Raw genomic sequence first — 22,682 nt, forward strand, 5'->3', positions numbered from 1 at the left:
AACTTCACACAAATGCAGTCTTGTGGTGGGTGTTCCCCAGCCCTGGCTTCTTTCCCCCAACACGGTGATCGTAGCATTTCTCCACATTCCCATGTACGTGTGTCCTTCTGTCTTCCATACGCTGCATAATATTCTGTTGGGTAGCCCCACCAGAGTTGGTTTATTCGTGCTACTGCTGGTGGGCCTTTGGGTTATTTCCACTTTAGTTTGGGGCTGTTACAAATAGAAGTGCCCTGAAACGTCCAGGTTTTGGGTTTGAGGGAACATACGAACTCATTTCTGGGGAGGAGATACCTAGGAGTAGAAATTACCGGGTCATGACCTGGTTAGTTTTTAATAGTAAAGTTTTAGGCCACAAAATTATTGTCAGATGTGGCAGGATGAAGCATAACACACTCCTAACATTTTCTGGCTGGTTTGATCATTTGGGATGCACTTAGCAGGTGTCTTCCAAGGGCAAGGCACTGTTTACATATAAAAATAGGGACAGCTGGGCCCTGCCCAGTTTATAATCCACATTTGCCTCTGTCTCCTGCTGTAGATACATGGGAATTAACTAGTCACCTGCTGGTCAAGGCATTTGTTTTTCCAACCATGAGTCTCTGATTCAGGCATTTTGGTCCAGGCAATAAATAGGCAGCATATGATGCTTCTTATTAGCATCATATGAGATACCTTCAGCACACACAATTTTTAGTGATTGTCTACCTTTTCATATCCATATTTTTTAGACATACAGGATGGCAGTTCTAGCGCAGATAGTGTATGAAGACACCTGTTTAAATTCTTATGTTTGGCTCTAGGGTCAGATTGTTTCCCTATGTTCCTTACCATAAAAACCACTATAGAGGGGATCCCTGGGTGGCGCAGCGGTTTAGCGCCTGCCTTTGGCCCAGGGCGTGACCCTGGAGACCCGGGATCGAATCCCACGTCAGGCTCCCTGCATGGAGCCTGCTTCTCCCTCTGCCTGTGTCTCTGCCTCTCTCTCTCTCTCTCTCTCTCTCTCTCTCTGTGCGACTATCATTAAAAAAAAAAAAAAACAAAAACAAAAAAAAAAAACACTATAGAAAGGCCCATACTGTCAACACTACTATACTTGTGAGTTGGGGTCTCTCTGTGCAAGCCACTGATTTCTTGGGGTGCTCCCTGGGCGTCCACACAGCCAGGGCCCGTAGCAGAGTTGGCAAAGGAAAGCCTGCATTATCATCCAGCATTCTCTTTTTCTCCTACTTTTAATGTGTGTGGCGGGGGAGGGAGGCTCTTTTTTTTTTCTCTCTCAGCTTTATTGAGGTGTAATTGACAGACAAAATTGCAACGTATTAAAATGTGCCACGTGATGGCTTGATACACATGTACACGGTGAAAGATTCCTACAACCAAGAAGACATGTCCATCACCTGACATTAGTTTACCTTTTTGTCTTTTGGGGGAAGAGTACTTACGCCCTGCTCTCTTAGCACATTTCAGTTATACAGTACAGCGTCATCACCTCTGGTCACCACGTCACACGTTGCATCCTCTTTCTGCTGCCTTCTAGCTGATGACCAAACACCCAGGCAAGCGGCTGGGTTGCGGGCCAGAGGGAGAGAGAGACGTTCGGGAGCACGCCTTCTTCCGGAGGATCGACTGGGAAAAACTCGAGAACAGGGAGATCCAGCCACCCTTCAAGCCCAAAGTGGTGAGTAAGGGACATGGCCTGTTCCTGAGCCGCGGTCTCCCAAATCCCAGCGGGGTCCCACCGACCCTTTTTCTGGAGAGAGGAGGCCAGTCACCCCTGGCCCTGCAGGGTGGAAAAAAATGGCCAGGTGCCAGCCTTGTGTTCAGTCTGTGGTCTGAGCCACGGGGGTTCCTGCTGACTTACAGAGTCAACCCAGACCTGCCACCAGTAGGGTGGCTGCAGGGCGCCCCCCAGAACTGAGAGAGAGCCAGGGCACATCAGCTTTGAGGTGCAGGCTTCACGGACTCACGTGCCCAGTGGGGCTGTTTTCCTTGCTCTGCGTCCTTGACAGGACTTCGCATCTGTGTCCGGCTCTCCTGGGCTTGCTTTGCTCCTGAAGAAGAACCCAGTCTCAGCCAACTCCTATGCAGGCCCTGGCTGGGTTTCCCATGTTGGCCACGGCCGCCACTGCAAGCAGTGTGTGTCAGTCCCCATTCTGGCTTTGCCACCTTCATTGAGACTCTTCCCACATGACCCCCATTTTTCCTGTGTATTCCACAAACCCTATGCACCAGGCTCTGTTTTTACAAATCAGCTCATTTAACCCTCTTAACAACCCTGCACAGTGGGTAAACTAAGGCACAGAGGCTGAGTAACTTGCCTGAAGACACGCAGCTGGTAGGTGGTTATTCTGGCTCTGAGATCCGTGTCCTTACCTCATGACACCATCACTCCATCCTAGTGACCGCCGTCTGCCCATCTTCTGACTGGTGGTGGCAACCAGCATTGGCCTTTCTTAACATTTATATCTTGAGGTAATCTCAGAGTCTGTAAGACATGGGGCTCCTGACTCATGCCACCAGGCACTTGGTGGTGCCTCCCGGGGAGTCTGCTTTCCCCCTGGTTAGTGGACCATGCCTTCCCATGGTGCCCTTGCCCCCGAGGCTGCAGCAAGAGCAGCTGTGTCCCACGGTCTGTTGCAGAAGCACCCACATCTGTCTCCTCTAGCAGGTGCTTATGAGCAGGCAAAGGGGACCCTCCTGGGGTGACTGAGTTACTGACTGGTTGGCACCCAAGCTTTGTTCTTTAGGGCAGCAGCTTCCTCCTCAAATACGCTTGTGTGTCCTCTGCTCCAAGAATAAAACTGCTGGTGGGGAGCCCACTTCTACTTTTCCAAGATATTCTTAGCACAAACGGGAGAAAAACTAAAATTAATCAGGTCAGTTGACTCCCTCCTGAATCATCCTGTCCAACAGGACCCTTGTATATCTGCACCCCACATTCTCTGAGCCCATCGCGGACACAGCTTTGGGGGGGTTTTCATAGGATCCCTCCCCTCACTACAAAATCTGGTTTTGAGGAGGTGGGGCGTGACGGCAGTGATAATGCTGCAGGCGGCCTTAGAACATTCTGTTAGGGATTTTCTTTTTCCCCTTTCCTATTTGTGTAGCCTTCTTAAAATATGAAAGGCGCGCAATCGCATCTTACATACAGCTTAGCAGAGGTGACACGCTGACCCTGCTTTAAGTGTTAAGCACAATACAATTGCTTGTCAGTCACTTTCCAGAAAGGGACAAGATGCAGCAAAGGCAGCCATAAAAACACATCTCCTCCTGTTTATTCCTACCCCGTCCTCAGAAGACATTGTATATTTGCATGGTCTCCCACTTCTTGGGGGCACCGTGGCCCCGCGTTCAGATCTAGGGGCACAAGAGCGTGGCTTGAGGCCAGGAGCCAGGAATCTGACTAAGGCTGTTCGCTGTGGGCTGGGGAACTCACCGGACACAGTCCTACCGCGGCAGGCCGCTGAGCCACGAGCAGTGTGTGTTTGTTTATTTATTCCTCCAGTGCTGGTATTTGTGGTTTGGGGTTTTTTTGTGTGTTTTTTTAACTGAGTGCTAACTAGAATAACAAGAAAGAAGAGGCTGGCTCTGGCTGTGAAGAAGCAGCTCCTGAACTCAAACACAGAAGCCGAAATCATGGACCAGGCCCTGCAGCAGGAGGTGGTGTGTAAAAGGCCCGCTGGGTGAGGGCTCTGGTCAGAGGGAAGGAGAGACGTCCTCTGCTCACAGTGGGCTTTCCCAGGCCGAGCCCCTGTCCTGCCGGAGAAGTGTACACAGAAAAGGAAGAAGCTGAAAATGTACACATGGGCAGCGGATAAGACAGCAGGGGACACATGGCCATGCCGGGGTTAGGAGCAAGCAGCTGCAGGAGTGAGCAGCGAAGAGAGTCGAGGGCAAAGAGGTCGACCAGAAAGTTCTGGTTCCCAGGAGAGCTCAGTGCCCCCCAGTCCCTACCCCACGCCACCCCCATGGCACCTAGTCCTGGGGTGAAGGAGCATCTCAGCAGCCCCCCGGAACAGCATTCTGTTCTCGAGGTACCAGCTAGAGTGGAGAGACCACATATGTGCCAGGAACAGTCTGGGCAGCAGGAGAGGACGTTTCCCACAGCGCAGAGCAGGCTCAGTCCAGATGTCACTGAGGCCGCACACGATACTGATGTCAGCACAGCAGCTAACGGCGCCTTCAGGTTACTCTGTGATGTTTCCCCTCTTGCTCAGTGAAAAATGCAGTTCCCTGATCCAGAGTTAATTAAAAAGTCAGAAGAGTTTACAGATGAAATGCAAAGCTGAGTAGTCTCTGATAGGCAGTTTTGTCGTTTCAAAGGGAGACGGAGCAGCATATCCTCACTGTCACCATGGAGAAAAGTGGCAAACACCCTGCTGCCAGAAGCTTGTTCTCGCGTGTTTGCTGAACCCCTCACAGGGAGCATCTCCCCCTCTGAGCAGTGCTGGTAGCCCTGGCTGGCGAAGCTTGTCTGCCTTGGTGAACTTGTCTTGATGCTTTTTCAGCAGGTGCCGTGAATCCATTTCCCTGAGATTTATTGGATTAAAGGACCATCCCCTCCTGGCTCCCAGGAAGGAAATCAAGACTCTGGTTATTGCAAATACCAGCAGTAAGCCTTCAAGCACTCCCAGTTATCTTCAGGGTGCTTCTAGAGATCAAGTTTGTGCTCATAAGCTGTGGAGTCTCATCTTGGCTTTTTTTTTTTTTTCATCTTGGCTTTTTTTAATTTGCTTTTGAATCTCCAGTGAAAGTTGACTCCAAAATCACAAGCTTCCTTGAGAGAGGAGAGACAAGTCCCAGAGCTTATCCAGAGGAACCAGGGTTCCCATAGTATCCTATCTTTCTTTTTTTTAATCTTCCTTCCTGCCAAAGTGACATCCCGGAAGCTAGACCAGAGTGCCACAGGAAATGTGAAAATCCACCACCAAAGACATTCTGTGATGTGGGACTCCATCAGGAGGCACCACACAGAACTTTCCACCTCGTGGCCACCTGCAGTGCAGCCATGGCCCAGATTCTGTTTAAATTCACTCACGAAGGGAAACGGAGAGAGGCGAGGGATGGGCATCAGGTGTGTGGAACAGCGGCCATCTCCCTTGACAGTGGCAAGTCTGGAAGCTCAGAGGGGCTCATCCCAGCCACAGAAGTAGCAGGACTGGGGAAGAACCTGCAGGAAGCAAGAACCTACCCCCAAGGTGCCCTGTGGTGGGAGAGTCCTGTTCTGGCAGAGCAGAGCCATGTCCCCAGAAGACCACTGTGTGCAATTGTGAAGGTGAAGACAATTTTCTAGAAGATGGAGCAGTCACTTATGTACTGGCTGATCATGTAAAACAAAAGCAAAAACAAAACAGCTATGTTATGCTCTCCTGGAGATGAGCCCCCCACCCCCACCCCATGACTCTCCTTCTTTATGGGGGAAAAAAAGCACACAGCAAGCTGGTTTCGTCTTCCCTCAAAGAAAACACAACAGTGGAAGAGCCTTTGATCCACAGACTAAGGACCGTCAGCTCGGCTTTTGGCTGACGTTCCGAACAACAAGCCTGAGTCCTCAAAGAGGCTTGTTAATGTTCAGAAGATTCCATGTAAGAAGGTCTCTTTTTTTTTTTTTTTTTTTTTAATGTTTAAGTTTAAAGATGTCACTCCTGAAAAGGTTAAACTTCAGTTGCTGAGGGAGAAATTCGAAAGGCCAGGCCGCCTCCCACAGCATCAGGTTAATGAGGAGGTTTCCTCGGGAGAGGATGGCACAGCCAAGCCCACTTGGCCGTGTGTCTTGAGAACCCATGGAGGGAAGGAGAACTCATTCTTTCGGCTTTGCCCAAAAAAACAAAGTATGCCCTTAGAGGCACACGTGAGCCCAAGATTCTGATCTGGTGTCCCTTTGAATTTTGTAGGCTTTTACCCTGATTAATTATTCATCTGAGTAAAATGCCGGAGAACAGCCTTCAAGCTCCCGCTCATCTTGCCCGTGATACATGATAGTTTATACAAATATCAGAAGTGGAAAGTTAATTGATTTTTTTTCTTTTTTGAATTCCATCCATTGGCCCCAAGGAGCAGAAGAGCTAGTTCACAGGCAAGCCAAAAACCTTCACGATACTTAAGTGGTTATTAGAGAGAGAGAGAGAGAGAGAATAATTTATAAAGTTAACACCGAGAAATATATTCCAGAGTTGATAGATGAGCAGAGCACTTTGGAAATAGGCCTGTCTGTCACAGGGAGCCTTTCTGGTAAAATTACTGTCCTTATTTTGTCAAGAAGAGAGAGGGGGAAAAAAATAACTTTCATCAGGACATTGTCATCCTTGCGGCAAGAGCCAAAGAGAACAAGAACAGCAGGTACAAGTGTAGATGCCATGATGGTGAGATTGCACAGTCAGGTTAATTTTCCCCATCACCCCGAAATCCTCTATAGGCATATCTCGGGGGTGCTGTGGGTGTGGCTCCAGATGGCCACAATGAGGTGCATGTCTCAGTAAAGCAAACTGATGAATTTTGGGGGTTCCTAGTACATATAAAAGCTACAGTCACACTACTCTGTAGTCTACTAAGTGTGCAGTCACATTATATCTTAAAAAAAAACAATGCATGTACCTTAATTTAAAAATACTTTATTGCTAAAAAAAAAAAAAATGCTGTCACCTGAACTTTCAGCAAGTTGTGATCACTGATCATAGGTCCCCCTAACAAATACAGTAATAGGGAAAGTGTTCAAAATATGACGAGAATTACCAGAATGTGGCACAGAGACAGGAAGTGAGCAAATGCAGTTCCAAAATGGCTCCAGTAGACTTGCTTGATGCCAGGTTGCCACAGACTTCCAATTTATAAAAAATCACAGGGTCTGTGGGATACAATGAAACAAGGCAATGCACGGCGTCATTAGCTTGTCTAGAAAGTTTGATGATGGTTTAATTCTCAAACTCAGTGCAGCATGCCTTTTTAATTTTCGGGGAAAAAAATTTATTTTGAAATAACTTCCAATTTCAGTGTTGCAGAAGAGTCACAAAAATAGCATAAAGAATTGCTACGTTCTGATTCCCTAAATGTTAACATTTTAGCACATTTGCTTTATCATTCTTTCCATCTCCAGGCATGCATGTGTACATAATACACATGTGCGGGTTGTTTTTTTTTTTTTTAACTACTTGAGAGTAAGTTGCAAATGTGATGCCTGTTTATACCTACATATTGCATGACTTTCCTAAAACCAAGGACATCGCGCGGTGCTGTTCTTTTTAATAATTGCTCTAGAAAGGTAATACTACAGAGCATTGGCCCTCTGGGTAGAAGGAGGAGGGTCTTGGAGCAGTGGTCTGAGAGCTCAGTGCGGCAGGCAGCCTGGGGCTGCATGTAATCATCCTGTGGAGTAGCAGGTAGGTTTTTCTCTTGACCATTCAGTGGCACCAGCAGCCGCGATGCTAAGTAAAACCAAGAGATTCTCAACACTCGGGGAGCTCCTCCAGCAACATGTGAACACCAGCCAGCCCTTGGAGCCTGGAACCTGTCACATCAAGGTGAACTCGGGGGTGATGTCAACCTTTAAACCAGCCCAAGACAGCTCCTCCTTGGTTGATGAGAAGCAAAGAGGCTGTTCTTTGATAACTACGCTCCCACATGCTCTCCGGCTTGAAAGAGAACTGGGAAGAGATGAGACATTTAAAATAATAATCAAGGTTAGTAAGTAGCTGTGTCGCAAGCCTCAGGGAGCTTCCGTGGTGAGGAACAGGATACGTGGCTCAAGGTGTGCCAACTGGCAGCCTCCCATTGTCTGAAGTGAAGGTCTCCGACAACGATGGCCATCACAACAACTTGTTTTGGAAAAGGAGCCTTGAATCCACCATTGCCAGCCATTGGTATAAAGACAGACTCAACGGAGTGCATGTTTTTATTCCATAGAATACGGCCTAGGATAAGCCAGGACCTTTCCCTCACAGACACGTGGCTCTGACGCTTCTAAGAACCCACTCATTCAATGTGTGGCTTATAGCCTGTGTCTGTCAACACACCCATCCATAGAACCAGCTCCCACTGGACCAGAATTGGCCCTTTCTGCATCGTGCTCTATCTAGCACTCCCTTCGGCAGCACATATACTAAAACTGGAATGATACACAGAAGATTTAGCGTGGCCCCTGCATGAGGATGATGTGCAGGTTTCTGAGATTTGCTCAGAGGCAACAGATAAGCAAGCACTGTTTAATTTTGTCTAAGAAATGAAAACCTGTCTCCAGGCTCTCACCACAGGTGCTGTTGGCAGGAGCACCCAAAAAGAGGTCCCAATCCCTCTTTAAAAAAAAATCATTATTAAAGTATTAATTCCATATGGGGAAATAGTTAAGCAAGGAAAGATGGATACAAAATGACAAGCTGTCCCCACCCCCACCCCCCCAACTACTGGTTCTGCTATTCACTACCTCTTCTGTAAGCTTCTGGAAGGCTGCGTGCATGCGTGATCATACGCACAGCAAGGTCGTACCACGCATTTTTGCATCTTTCACCTAGCAATCTATCTGGAAGACATTTCCGTGTGAGTGCAGGTGGGTGTGTGGCATCCTTCACACGGGCTATTCTGATTCTCAAGTTCCCAGGGCAGGCACTGACTCTTTTCCAAATACTTTCCTCTGTCCGTTCTTATTCTCCAGACTTTCTGTACCAAAATGCACTGGCTTCAGTGGGCATCCCGGCCTTCGGTGAGCACATTTCTAGATCCTTGAGTGACTAAACGAGCAAACTAACTCCATTCTTTAACCCTGAGTGTGTTCCTTCTGCTTGCGTTGGGTCATGCACGGAAGACCGTTCCCTGAGCATGCTGATCTCACAGAGGGCTGCAGCCCGGCGCCTCAGCCCCCTCACTGGATGGTCCCATGGTGTGGACATGAGCTCACAGGAGGCTCAAAGCACAATATCCCCATTCATTTCTATTGCTGGTTGTTTAACTAAATGAAGTTGGTGCACAACTGCAGGTCAGAAAGCCGTGCACAGATATCAGCCATGTTCCTACTAATGCTCCACTAGGACCACCACACAGTGAGACTTGAAATAGGGGGTGCCCTAAGATGAAGCAGATCCTGCTACATCCAATAATTGCCAGAGACATTCCCCACCCCTTTCTCCTTCGTCTTGCAACACGCCTTTACTCTCGCTTGGTTCCATACTGTGCCTGCTCCTCTGGGTTTGGTTTGGTTTTGCTTTGTAATGGCAGTGTTTTCAAGCTACTCATACTCACCCTAATTCCCATACCAGTGACCATGGGGTTACATTCTACATGACTGAGACACCAAGGTAAAGGACAGGATTGAGACCAACACATGTATTGTGCATTCTCGGTGGCCTCTCCCAGGTAAGAATCATGAGAAGCCGACGTGCGCGGGGCAGGCTGACTCTCCCCCCGGCCCTTACACAGGGTGCATGGGGTTGTGAGTGGACCGTGTGCTGCCCAGGGGCCTGGATGGGGAGCACTACGATCCCAAAGTCTAGCTGGAGTCAGTGTCTTCCTATGCTTTGTCCCATCTTTACCATGCCTGACCTCTCCTGAGCTCATATTATTAATTGATGAGTTTACCAAATGGGTTGAAATGTCAAAACCACAAAGGAGTTATGTCCTGAATCCAGAGCTAAATAAGGCAGGTCGATTATTAATAGGGTTTGTTCATCCCTCACATATTAATCACATGCCTTTTACCTGCAGGGCGTGTGCTGTACGTGCTGTGCCTCAGATCTGTGTCATTGCCTGATCTTTAGAAGGGATTGCACACACTCTCGTTCCTTTGATCCCCACAATAGCCTTGGGAGGTGGGCGTTCACAACCCCATTTTTATCTTTACAGAGAGGTACAGTATGTTTCCCAAAGCTATTCCCTGGACTTGTGGCCTCTGGTGGGTCCTTCCCACCCCACCTCTCCTTTTCCCTCTGGTGTTGAAAGCAGCTCCGTGGACACAGGCAGTCTCTGCTCTCAGGGAGCACCAGAGGAACTGTCTGAGCTCACACACTGGCAAAATCCTCAGTTGGTGACAGGTGTGGGTTGCCTTTGGAGGTGAAGACAGTGCACATCCCGCCAAGGGATTTTGCTCTCAAGTAGCAAATGCTGCCTGCATGTGTTGTCAGGTGGCCTGGAGCTCTTAGGCCATGGCCAACCCAAACCTGCCTATTGTCACACACTGTGGTAAAGGCTGTCCTTCCAGTGGCCATGGTAATAACCTTGCATCATCCCTGAGGTAGGTTGAGAGAATGTCTGTAGTCTGGCCAGCCTCATTCTTCACCCCTACTGTCACTCATTCGCTCAGTCATTCACGAATACCACCTGGGGCCCCCCAAACCCATCAGTCTCCATACCCCTTCTTGTTCTCTCTCACATCCAAGATGGTGCCTGAGCCCTGCTGCCCACAAGATGGTTATGAATAAGGTTGGGCCACGGACAGCAGGAAGAATCTTTTGTATGTTTAAAATATAACAGCTTGTTGAAGGCTTTGTCTTTTCCTCAAAGATCCAGAGAGCACTGGTTTTCATTATCCTTTTCAGTCATTGGTGGTGGATAATATGAGAATAGTCATAGTTTTCTTCATAGACATCTTGAAAAATTAGGTCAAGATCTTCTCCCATTTGACTTAAAGGAGACTGTCTATTTCTGGGCTAATTTTACTGAATTATGGAAGGCTCATTTTTTAAAGCATAAGAGACCCTCCATGGTGGAAAAATAAGCTATATTTCTCATAGTACCAAACCTGTGATTAAAAACAAACAACCCCCCCCCAAAAAAAAAAACCTGTTCTTTGAAGGGGGAAAGCAGCATCCATCTGGTGAGAGCTCCCTTGGAATTAGAGGTCCTTCTGAGTCTTGCATCTCATCTGACCCTTGGATGCAACCTCCAGCATTTCCGTGGCTTTCCCACCCATGGCTTGCTGAGATCCACTCACACAGTTTTTATTCTTTGCCCTCAGCCTGTCCCTTCACCTCAGTGAATAGGCTTAAGAAAGGCTTTCGGGATCCCTGGGTGGCGCAGCGGTTTGGCGCCTGCCTTTGGCCCAGGGCGCGATCCTGGAGACCCGGGATCGAATCCCACGTCGGGCTCCCGGCGCATGGAGCCTGCTTCTCCCTCCGCCTGTGTCTCTGCCTCTCTCTCTCTCTCTGTGACTATCATAAATAAATAAAAAATTAAAAAAAAAAATTAAAAAAAAAAAAAAAAAAGAAAGGCTTTCCTTGCTGGAATGTGACTTCTCTCTCCTTAGGAGAACATACCAGAGTGAGTTAGAGTGGGAAGGAAAAGAAGAGGTTTCTGGTGGTAAGCAGTTCTGAGACCAGCAGTTCTACTCCCATGTGACATGATCGCCGAGGAGGACTGCCCTGGTTCCTGCAAGCCCCCCCTTAGTTCTGGGCCGGCAGCCCACATAGCACAAAGCCAGGAGCAGTGAGGGTTTCCACCCTGTGTGTTACCACACTCGCCTCACAAGCCATGGCAGCCCTAGGAGTAACCCTTTCCAGGAACAGCAGCTTTAGAATTTCACCCGTCCCTATCCCCAAGCTTCTTGGTGCTGGTGTTTACATGGCCCACTTTTTAGATCTCAGGGACTCCTGCCATTTGTTGTTGATTTATTTGGCAGTTAAGCCATGGCTTTTGAAACTTCTCATTGGAAGATGATCTGTGAATGCCATAAAGATGGTACCCAAAGGAAAGGTCAGACTTGTGCCCTCTTTTCACAAAACAGATCAACAAATCTAGGGTTAGATGGATGGAGAAGACGTTTTACCTTGGCTTGCCTTCCTCTTCCTTTTAGAGACTTCACCTTTTCCTTTTCCTAGAAGGTCCTTCTTACTCATCTTTGCACGGTTAGTGAATAGCAAAACAAATGCAAATGATCTCTTCATAAGGAACACACATCCCAGCCTCTGAGAGCACCTAAAGTGGATTCACTTGAAGTCTTTCAGGCCATGGGCATTACTTAATCAGGTTCCCAAAGGACATCCTCCTCAAATACAATTCCACCATCTCTTATGCAGGAGGCAGGGCCTGCGTGACAAACAGGCCCAATAGTATGGCCTCCATAGAGAGGCTGCAAGGGCCCCCATACAAGGGCTCCCTGCCTCCCTCCACACACGCATCCACATACCCACACAGCAGTCCATGGTGTGCACCCCCCCCCCATTAGGAGTGGGTGGTCACGCATGAAAATGAAAACACCTCCAGAAAGGGAGGCTGTCAGTCGTGAGAGACCTTACTTTGAACTCATGACATGCCTTAGGAGCAGGGTGGAAAAAGCCTGATGAAACTAGACCCTCGAGGAAACTTTCTAGATGGTGGGAAAGGTATAAAAGAGGAAGTGGGAAGGTATGGTCTGTGAGACTAAACTTGCCTTACAAAAATAACAGCACCCCTTGTGCTCTCACCGCATGCTGGGGTCTGTGTGAAACACCACACCCTTAACCTCCATAGCCCCGGGAGAGGATGTGCCTCTCCTCCCCCCTTTACACTCGAGGGATTGGGGTGGACTCCCCACCCCCCCACCCCTTCACAGAGCTGTCCTCTGTTAAAGATCCAGTATTGCCTGGTTAGTATAAAATTGTGCTAACTCAGAACTGGTCCATATCCCCTATGGTACCAGCAGGTGGAAGGGTGATCATTGGCAACATGTGGAATACCGTGATTTGTATCACCAGTGTGACCCCAACATTCCCTGTCTCAGAGTCCTCTGGGGTCCAGGGGACTTCAGCATGCCACAACCCTCCTGAGTGGCTGAGAAAGTGAGGACACCCCTTTCCCCGATTTGGGGTCAGGCTCCCACGTGGTGCTGTGCATGCTGCCATGTTTATCAGAGCCTCCAAAAAGGCAGCTCTGCCTGCAGCCCTGTCTTTGTTGGGTGCCCTGGTGGACCCTGCAGGAGAAGACTATCTAAGACAGACAGGAGACTTTGCTATCCCTGTCCAGGGCACCAGAGCAAACCCCCTCCAGCCTGAGACCACCTGCGAGTGAGCCCCGTATCGACCTGCCAGTTGATCGGATAGATCTAGATAGGCTGAAGCCCAGCTGGGCCCCAGGGTGAATGTCCCAACCTTGCCACCACACCTACCTCAATATTGGTTGAAGATCATGAACTGAGGTTTTTAGCACTGTGCAGTTGCAAAAATAACACAGCTTTTACTGTACTACAAATATGGTTGTAGAGAACCACGAGTAGGACAGAAATCTCAACTTCTCGGTTCAGAGGTTGCTGTCTGCATTCCCACCCAACATCCTGGCCTTTTGACATGGGCTGTGACTGATGGCCCTGCGCGTGTGGCATCATGCTCGTAGCCCGCTTGCTCTGTGAAGTGAAAATGAAATAAAACAGGCTGTGTCCCCTTGCTGCTGCCTTACTATCAGCAGTGCCTTTCCATGGAGGGGTTCGGTTCCAAGGGTCATCGAAGGTTTGCAACCGAGTGACTTTGCGTTGTTATTTGCTGTGGCTGGCTTTTGAATCCAGTAGGTGTCCAGATTCTCCAGAATTCTTCCTGCCTCTCCAGTCCCAATTCCCCCGGGCCACGCTCTTCCCTGCTGAGGACTCTTGAGAGAACTGCCGCCTGTGCTTTGCAATAATTTACTGACCTTTTCTTCTTTTTCTCTTTTCTCTGCAGTGTGGCAAAGGCGCAGAAAACTTTGACAAGTTCTTCACACGAGGGCAGCCTGTCTTAACACCACCTGATCAGTTGGTCATTGCTAACATAGACCAGTCTGATTTCGAGGGGTTCTCGTATGTCAACCCCCAATTTGTGCACCCCATCTTACAGAGTGCGGTATGAAACTCACCACGAAGAACCATCGTCTCCCCGCCCCCAGCCCTCCAGCAGTGGGAAATGATCCTTAACCCTAAAATTTTAAGGCCATGGCCTTTCCTCTTGTTCCAGATGGGGGCCTGAAAATTTTAGGGTTTTTAGTCCAAATGTGAGCAACGGTTCAGGGTCTGTCTCTTACAACCAAGAACATTACCTTAGTGGAAGATGACATAATGTACAGTGTCCAGCTTAATTATGTAGAAGTCACATCTGGCTGTAGGTTGACCCTTCCTAGAAAGCAAACAAACTCTCCCCCTTTTTCGGTACGATTTGATATATTTTCCTTGCCTTTCTGTCAATTTCCACCATTGAGGTCCCCCAACCAGAGATGTTAAAATGAACCTGTCCCAGTCCAGTGGGCTAGACACCCCTCCACCTGAGACATCTTTGGAATGAAAGAACGGGGAGCCCAGAATGTGAGCCAGGTGGGATTGGGAGTAGGGGAGGCTTTGAAATACCCACTGCTTCTGTTCTCTGCCTCAGTGGAAACGGTCCCTAGAATTTGAGAGGCCGAGATGAATCAAGTCCCCACCGGTGAGTCATTTGCAAGCTCACCGTTACCATACATCGACAGTCGTAACCCAGTCATAGTCCAGTGATTACTGGTCTTAGAGCAAACCTCAGATGAACGTTGGGTGAATCTGTCAGCTCCCCAATTTGGTTGACGATAATCTTGATACTTGCATTTCTTTTTAAGAGGCCAAATCTTCTAAGGACTTTGCTAAATGAGCATGTAAAATCATTTCAGATCAAGGATAAACCAGTGTGTATGTATGTTCATTCTAATCTCTGGGAGATTATTCTGTGATCCAGGGTGCCATCAGCAATCATGCCACTACTCACGAGTGTTGTTAGCCAACCCCGACCCTCCAACCAATATTTTGCTACCTATGTCCTAAGAGGCTGAAGTGTACACCCCATCCCCTTTTGTACTTATTTATTTACTAGGCTGCAATGTCGTTTACGAGAGTACGGTGTACAGTAACTTAGCAGAGTGTTGACTATAGCATAAGTCTCCATTGATCGATTTCCCTCCCATCTCCAGCCCTTGACATCCGCTAAGGGATGAAAACCAATACAGTTCGGGTCTCCATTTCCAGTTCATGTTGAATGACACACCTGGAGCTGTAGAATCAGGAAAGCCTGGATGCACATCAGCTCGAAGATGTTTTATTGCTAGAAGGATTTTAATATGTTTTGCAGATGCATCATGCAATGAATTTTGCATGTTTATAATAAACCTTAATAACAAGTGAATCTATATTATTGATATAATCGTATCAAGTATAAAGAGAGTATTATAATAATTTTATAAGACACAATTGTGCTATATTTGTGAAGGCTCTTGTTTCTAATCTGCTTTTATGATTAAGTTTTAGCTTCATTCCTTGCTGCCGTGCTTCCTCTTCCCTCATTCCCACCCCAAGCAAACCCTGCACTGTATCAGATATATTAATTTTTTTATCGTAGATCTAATTTTGAAATGAATGGCTATTTTACATGATCAATTAGGCGCATATATATATATATATATACGTATATATATATATATATATACCCACACACATACATATTTTCGATTCTACCTGCAAACAAATGTTTTGTTTTCGGGGATTATTTCTGAGATAACACTCCCTCCTAGCTCCTCAGCACCATCGTCCACTCCTTTACCACTCTTCCTCTTGGGGACATCAGGAAGTGTTTGACTCCAGTATGCCTAGTATGTTTGTGTAGGTGTGATGTTGTCACAGCCCCTGGGCTGGACTTTGGTTTTTCCTTTTCAGCCTTGTTACTGTTAGTGACTTGAGGTGGGAGGGACAGGAAGACGCCCATCCTGCTATGTATGCGTGGACACACCAGAAGCACACCGTCTGTCTTGCTGCCCCCAGAACGACTCGCCGTTTGCTCCAGCACATACAGACTTCATGAGACAAACCGTCCAGTCTGGCAGCTCCCCCGCCCCATCCCGACACAGCCATCCCCTGGCTCTATCCACAGACTCGTTAGAAGCTACAGATTTTCTTCCACCTGTTGCTGGAACCAGCCTTTCCAGTCTCATGAGGAGTACATCTGTGGTGAGACACTGTGAGACACTAACGCAAGGTCCTCGGAGAAGCCAGCCTCCTACAGCAGAAAGCACATCCGACGTGGAAGTGATTATCTGTTCTTACAGGGGCTGCTCTAAGTCCCCTCATTCTCCAAATGCGTCTCCCAGCTAAGCACCGCCTCATTTTTTACTCTGTTTGCCTGAAATTCATGTAACACAACCACAGAAGGGTCTTTGAGACTGAGAGACCTGGTCTGTCCTGGGGACCCTTGACTGGAGGAAGAGATGGGGTAGGCAGTGGGTCAGCCCCAAAAAGAGCAACTTCCTCCGCCGTCTCTTAGGGGCTGTGGACATCAGAATCCAGAAAGGGCCCTAGCACACCCAACGCTGCAGTCCTGCGGGGCAGTACACTTTGGGGACCCTTCCTTTGCCAGGGACATCTCATTCGGTTGAGTAGAAAAGGGACCAGTTTATAGAATGAGCCTAGGAAACAAAACAACAGTCACCCTGCCCCAGGATGGGGCAGCAGCAGGACGGACCCTCAGCCAAGCCCCAGGCAACAAGGAAGATTCCAGAAAGGAACACGTTGGGGGGTCAGGGACCGTTCATCCCTGAGCCCCATTCTGTCTGCTTGTTTCTATGCCAGCAGCAGTCTCAGGCTTTCCCTCACACAGCCAACACATTTCCAAATTATTCATAATTCTCCAGGAAACATTCATCATCTTAGCTGGCTTGCGTTCTTTCAGAATGCATGGCAGAGTTTTAAAAGAAAATCTCCTGGCTGTGGGGCCCAGCGCTCGGCCTGCAGGACAGTGGGCTTGAAGACAAACTTGGGAGGGAGGCGGGAAACCCCAGGGACTGGTGAAGTGTGACGGTGACGTACCCTGTTTGGTGTGTGGCTTTGTACCAAGTTTAGGTAAAGGCTAATGTTTTAAAGGTCTGAGCAGCCCAATATAGAATAAACCTCATGGGTGACCATTATAGAGGAAGCAATCGATGTAGTTCAGTGGCGTCGTCCCAGTTCGTGGGCATTGTGTGAAAGCCACAGGGAAGGGGTGCTCTTTCGACCGCAGCTGGCAGCTCTAGAAGCCCCAGCCCTGAGCACTGCCCACCTCACTGGGGCCTGTGGAGGTCCAGGGCCCTGCATAATCTAGCTCGGTCTGGTTCTCCACCAGATTCTCTGGTCCCAGACTTGGGCCGTTCACGTTGCCTTGCATTATTTTCCCTTGGACGGTGGCTGCTACTCAGCAGCAGAACTTGGCTCTGAGGTGGCAGGCCAGTGGGCAGGCCAGAAGGCCACCTTCTCTTGGCATCTTGTCTAAAGACACTAGATGCTTGGTTTAGATGGAAGTATCCAGAGTGTGCTGGCCGAGTGTAGCCCTCAGAAGTCAATGGGAGGTTCCCTAGAGGCAGGAACTAATTCAGAAGGTTGCTCTTCACATCTGCTTCTCTTTGATCCTCATGACCTGGTACCAGTGAACGCAACATCACCGTCTGTCTCTTCTCCTGAGATGTGTCAGGCTTCCTTATTAGGAATTTTGGCAGAGAATCGGAGAGTTTAGGGCGCTTTGGAAACTTGACCTGAGATGATCTGTTGAAAGGTGATGTGAAACAGCCCCAGTGATACAACCAGCCAGTGACTGTGGAGAAAGTCTCTGAGCTGCAGTCCTCAGCAGAGCGAGGTGATGTGCTTGCTGGAACTCGTGTGTAGACCCCAAGCGAGTCACTTATTGATGTTCAGAGAGGGGAGAGGTTGGTGGAGGCAGAGGTCAGTAAGGCGTTTAGAGAAGAGCAAGGATTGAGTGTATCCCGGAGGAGGAAGCCAGGAGGGTGTGGAAGGAGAGGGCATCTCAGGAAGGAAGCTGCTGCTGTTTCCAGCGGCTTTGCCTTGTTGGTTGTTGATGCACTTGACAGCCACCGCTGGCTGGTCCTTGACAGCAAGTCTGTTGCCAGGAACACGGTCTAGTCCTCCTCAAAAAACATCTCCTGAATGCCAACCGCATCCTCACCAGCTGCTTGAAGCCCCCTTTCTCTGCCTGCCTTGGGGTGGCTCACAATTCCCTGGGCAGAGCCAAACCATCCAGCATGCCCTGGGAGCCAGTAGGTCCCCACCCGTTTGCCTCTGTGGCTTCCTGCTGAGAATGATGGTGTCTGGGGGTGGATGGAGAAGTGGCAAAAAGAACTAACACCGCGGTTCCCACCTGATTGCGCCTAGCAGGAGAAATCTGATTTCTTGCTGGGATTCATTTTCTCAGTACTGAAGAGGGAGGAAAAGTGAGAGTCTGATATTTTTAAATGGCTCAGAAAGGCAACACCAACTGACAGTCTTTTTCTCACTTTGGTCTCATGAAGTCACCTCTTTCTTGTGTGTGTGCATATCACACCATTCCCTGTCTCTTTAAACCCGGCAAGGGCAGGAGCGCCTGTTCCCCCACTGAGTCATCATCAGGAAGGAGATGCTGACCCAGGGGCCCAAAGGATGATGTTCCTGGAGCAGCGAAGCCGTGACAGTTCCAGTGAGGGAAAGGGCACCCTGATTATTAGTGACCACACACTAATGTGACAGGTGGGGAGATATTTTTTTTTTAAACATTTTCCTTGAGTTGCTTGGGTAACATCTTATGGAACATACCAGACTGTAAACATGTCATTTCCCATTTGGGTCGATGCAACAAATCGGAAGATACAGAAAATTGCGAAAGGTTACCTGAGTTTTGGTGAGTGAAGGCATCTAGAAATGGCATCAACCACAACCCTGTTAACTTTCTAACGTCAGGGACTCTTTGGGAGTTAAAATCATGCATGACTAGGACCCTTGTGCCTCTGATCTGTGTGATTGGGTGTGAGTGAATAATTGTGTAGGTCAAACTCAGTCATCAAACAGCCTTACAGTGACCCTACACTAAGCCCCACAAAGTCCAAAGACTTTTTTTTTAAACCTTAAGAAAAAAAAATTGATAATTCCAATAGAACAACTGAGTAATACTGGGCTATTTGTACTTTTTTATAGAGAACTTTAATAACTCAATTCTTCTTTTAAAAATAAGTTTTTAAAATAAAACTACTGACAATTTCCTAAGATTCCAACCCCGTGGAGCCTGTAGGAGGACTCAGCTGGGGTCCGCTAGAGCGCGCCCCCGACCTGCCCTCCCACTACAGGATATTCCCGTGCCAGTGTATATGGAGTCCATGCGAGAACGGCTGGAAATTCAGGTGGAATGTGTTGGCAGACTGAGGCCCCCCATGTTTTTAATGCGCACTGGGGACAACCATCTAAGGTCTAGAAACTTTTGGACCATAGGAAAGATAGGTTTATGGTCCTCTTCCAGATGCAGCCCTAGGAGAGCATTCCCATGGGGTCTCTGGATCCCTTTCCTTGCTCTGTGAGGCTCTGTGACCACCTTTTGGTTTGGGGGGCAGGGGGCTTCCTCAGCTCCGCCTCCAGTGCTCCCAGGTCCCCCACGGCTCACAGTCCCTGAAAATTCAGAGCTGCCCTGTAAGGATTTTGTCCACTGGGCAATTCAGATGTACTTAGATATCCCCGAGAAAGAAGAGGCAGCAGCAAACACTCCCAAGGGCGTCTGTCTCAGAATTCCCTCTTGCATGAGACAGAAGCCTACTTTTCAGAAACTATCAAGGCTACTTTATAAGAACCTTTTTTTTTTTTTTCTAAAATCAGACAAAAGGTGGCTTTGCATTTTCTGATTAAATAACTGTGTCTTTGTCTCCTCTGCTTAACTTTAGGAGTATTTATTCCTGTGATTGTTCATAGATTTTTGTTGATATTTTTCCTGGAAGAATGTGATTGTTTTTCTTAAGGGGATTAGTGGACTATTCAAAATCATCCACGAAGGCAGGTTATTCTCTTGAGTCTTAGCGGTCTAAAAATTCACCTCCTATCCCTTCTATCAGGGTCTTTCAGAATCTCTTTTATAGATGGTCAGAGACATTTGAAATCCTTGCTTTTGCCACATGAGAGAGTGTGTGTGTGTGTGTCTGTGTGTGTGTGTGTGTGTGTCTGTGTGTGACATGTCATGTTTGAATCGTTAATTGGAAAACATCGTATAAGACCCCAAATCTGTGCAGAGGAGGAAGACAAAGAGCTGGAGGTTGAGGTTTTTCCTTCTGTGTAAGCACCTACTGACAAAATGTAGAGGCCATTCAACTGTCCAGTAACATTTGGTTTAAAGGAGGCAAGATGGATGTATAAATTACTGCACTGCTTTCCTCAATTTGTATAACCTCTGATCTTTGTTTGCATGACATGCTTTGTTAGATACATTAATTGTAGTTTGGAAGCAAGTGTGTACGAATAAATACAATGATCATTCCTCTGTGTCCTTGGTCTCATTTGCTCGCTCCCTTTGTGGCATCGCAGTTACCTTTCAGCAAGCACGCAGCCAGCGTTGCAGTCTGGACTCTTCTCCTATCCGTGCGTGCCTCGCTCTCTAAGGTCACACTGGCTTTTCTTTCTTTTCTTTTCTTTTTTTTTAAAGATTTATTTATTTATTTATTCATGATAGACATAGAAAGAGAGAGGCAGAGACACAGGAGGAGGGAGAAGCAGGCTCTATGCCGGGAGCCCGACGTGGGACTCGATCCCGGGACTCCAGGGTCACACTCTGTGCCAAAGGCAGGCGCTAAACCGCTGAGCCACCCGGGGATCCCCCACACCGGTTTTTCTTAAACTGCTTTGTGCTTTTAATTTGAAACCCAAATAGTTACCAGAGTAAAGTAGTGGCAGGTTATCCCTCGTTCATGTATCAGTCCTGGGTGGAGCACCTGCTGGGAGCCGGGAGGTGTGCCAGGTGCCAGGAATGTACTGGAGAAGGGAGAGGAACACCCGGGTGGCCCCTGCCTGCAGGCTCTTCCGTTCTTCACTCCCAAACGGCGGGGCTCGCACAGCAACCGATGAGGACTTTGTCTGTCCCGTTGGCCGCACTGTGGACCTGGTTTCAGGGTTGCCACCACTTTTGGCATCAACAGCCTTCATCCTGGGTTTATTTTATTCGCGGGTGTTTGGGAATGTTCCATGTTTCACATTTTAAAAATTACCTGCGGGGGACGCCTGGGTGGCTCAGCGGTTGGGCGCTTGCCTTTGGCTCAGGTTGCGATCCCGGGATCTGGGATCGAGTCCTGCATCGGGCTCCCTGTGGGGAGCCTGCTTCTCCCTCTGCCTGTGTCTCTGCCTCTCTCTCTCTCTCTCTTTCTCTCTTTCTCTCTCTCTCAGTCTGTGTCTCTCATGAATAAATAAATCTTTAAAAAATAAAAATAAAAATTACCCCCCGAGTCTTAACACTCAACACTCTAGAAGGTATTAGCCTCAAAAGAGTAAAAGCTGGGGTGCCTAGGTAACTCAGTTACACATCAGACTCTTGATTTCAGCTCAGGTCATGGTCTCAGGGTCCTGAGATCAAGTCCCCTGTCAGACTCTGTGCTCAGCAGGGAGTCTGCTTGAGATTCTCTCCGTCTCCCTGTGCCCCACCCCCAGCTCACACACACTGTCTCCCCTTCCCTCCGTCCCTCATTCTTCCTTTAAATAAATATCCACAATAGCCAAATTATGGAAAGAACCCAGATATCCATCGACAGATGAACGGATAAAGAAGTGTACACACACAGAGAGGAATATTACTCAGCCATCAAAAAGAATGAAATCTTGCCATATGCAATGATGTGGATGAAACTAGAGGGTATTGGGGCACCTGGGTGGCTCAGTGGTTGAGCATCTGCCTTCAGCCCAGGCCGTGATCCCGGAGTCCTGGGATCAAGTCCCACATCGGGTTCCCTGCATGGAGCTTGCTTCTCTCTGTGTGTCTCTGCCTCTCTCTGTGTGTGTCTCATAAATAAATAGATTAGATAGAGAGTATTAGAGATAAATGGAAATAAATCAGAGAAAGACATGATTTCACTCGTAGAATTTAAGACACAAAACAGATGAACATAGGGGAAGGGAAGGGAAAATAAGATGAAATCAGGGAGACAAACCATAAGAGACTCTCTTAACTGTAGTAAACTGAGGGTTGCTGGAGGGGCGGCGGGTGGGGGGACAGGCTAACTGGCTGATGGGCATCAAGGAGGGCACAGGATGGAATGAGCACGGGGTGTCATATGACTGATGAATCACTAAATTCTACTTCTGAAACTAATAATACACTATACATTAATTGAATTTAAATAAAAACAAAAAATGATTTGAGAGGGACAGAGATCGTGAGAAAGCATGAGCAGGGAGGAGAGGGAGAAGCAGACTCCCTGCCGAGCCGGGAGCCTGACACGGGGCACAGTCTCAGGACCTCGAGACCACAACCGAGCCAGAGACAGATGCTCAACTGACTGAGCCACCCAGGCGTCCCAATAACCCTACTTCTAAAAGCTGAGGGTCAAAGGTCGCCTTTGCTTGCTCCTCACCTCCTTTAGGGGGGCTGCTCTCCCCGCAGGCTCAGGGCTTTGTCCCAGGGGGCCTCCCTCCCTCCCCACCTGCGGCCCCCAGCCCCGTCCCCTCCCAGTGCTCCCACACCTGCCGGTCCTGGGCTCTCCGACCTCAAGGCCTTGCTCCCAGCCCACCGACTGGGGTTCCAAGCCAAGGCATCCTGGGTTAAGGCCCCATCCCCGACCTGCCACGCTCACACCTGAACCTCCTGGAATCAGGGCTCTCTAGGCTGCACCAGGGGGACAGTGACGCAGCAGAAGAGCCTCGGAGCACTGAGGGTGCGGCGGCGGCTCCCGGCGGGTCACTTTTACACACAGGTGGCTCGTGCCTCTTCCTCACATGGCCTAGCAGAGCAGCAGCAGGAAGAATGGCCTGGCCTCAGTTTCCCCGGTGTGCT

General features: G+C 48.5%; 1 protein-coding gene and 1 non-coding gene across 2 annotated transcripts in view; both read left to right on the top strand.

Moving 5' to 3' along the window:
• The window catches only part of PRKCA (protein kinase C alpha), a 390,531-nt gene extending 375,469 nt beyond the window's left edge, over positions 1–15,062 (top strand). The window contains exons 16-17 of the mRNA XM_025999622.2: positions 1,538–1,678; positions 13,608–15,062. Coding sequence (XP_025855407.1) covers positions 1,538–1,678; positions 13,608–13,772 — 306 coding nt within the window. The 3' untranslated portion in view covers positions 13,773–15,062. The remainder of the gene's footprint in view (positions 1–1,537; positions 1,679–13,607) is intronic.
• LOC112920939 (U6 spliceosomal RNA) lies at positions 8,072–8,179 on the top strand. The gene has a single exon (XR_003235158.2). It is a non-coding gene; the product is annotated as a U6 spliceosomal RNA (small nuclear RNA).
• Positions 15,063–22,682: the final 7,620 nt, after the last annotated feature.

The sequence above is a fragment of the Vulpes vulpes genome, chromosome 2 (assembly GCF_048418805.1).
Source record: "Vulpes vulpes isolate BD-2025 chromosome 2, VulVul3, whole genome shotgun sequence".
In the NCBI taxonomy this organism is placed as follows: domain Eukaryota; kingdom Metazoa; phylum Chordata; class Mammalia; order Carnivora; family Canidae; genus Vulpes; species Vulpes vulpes.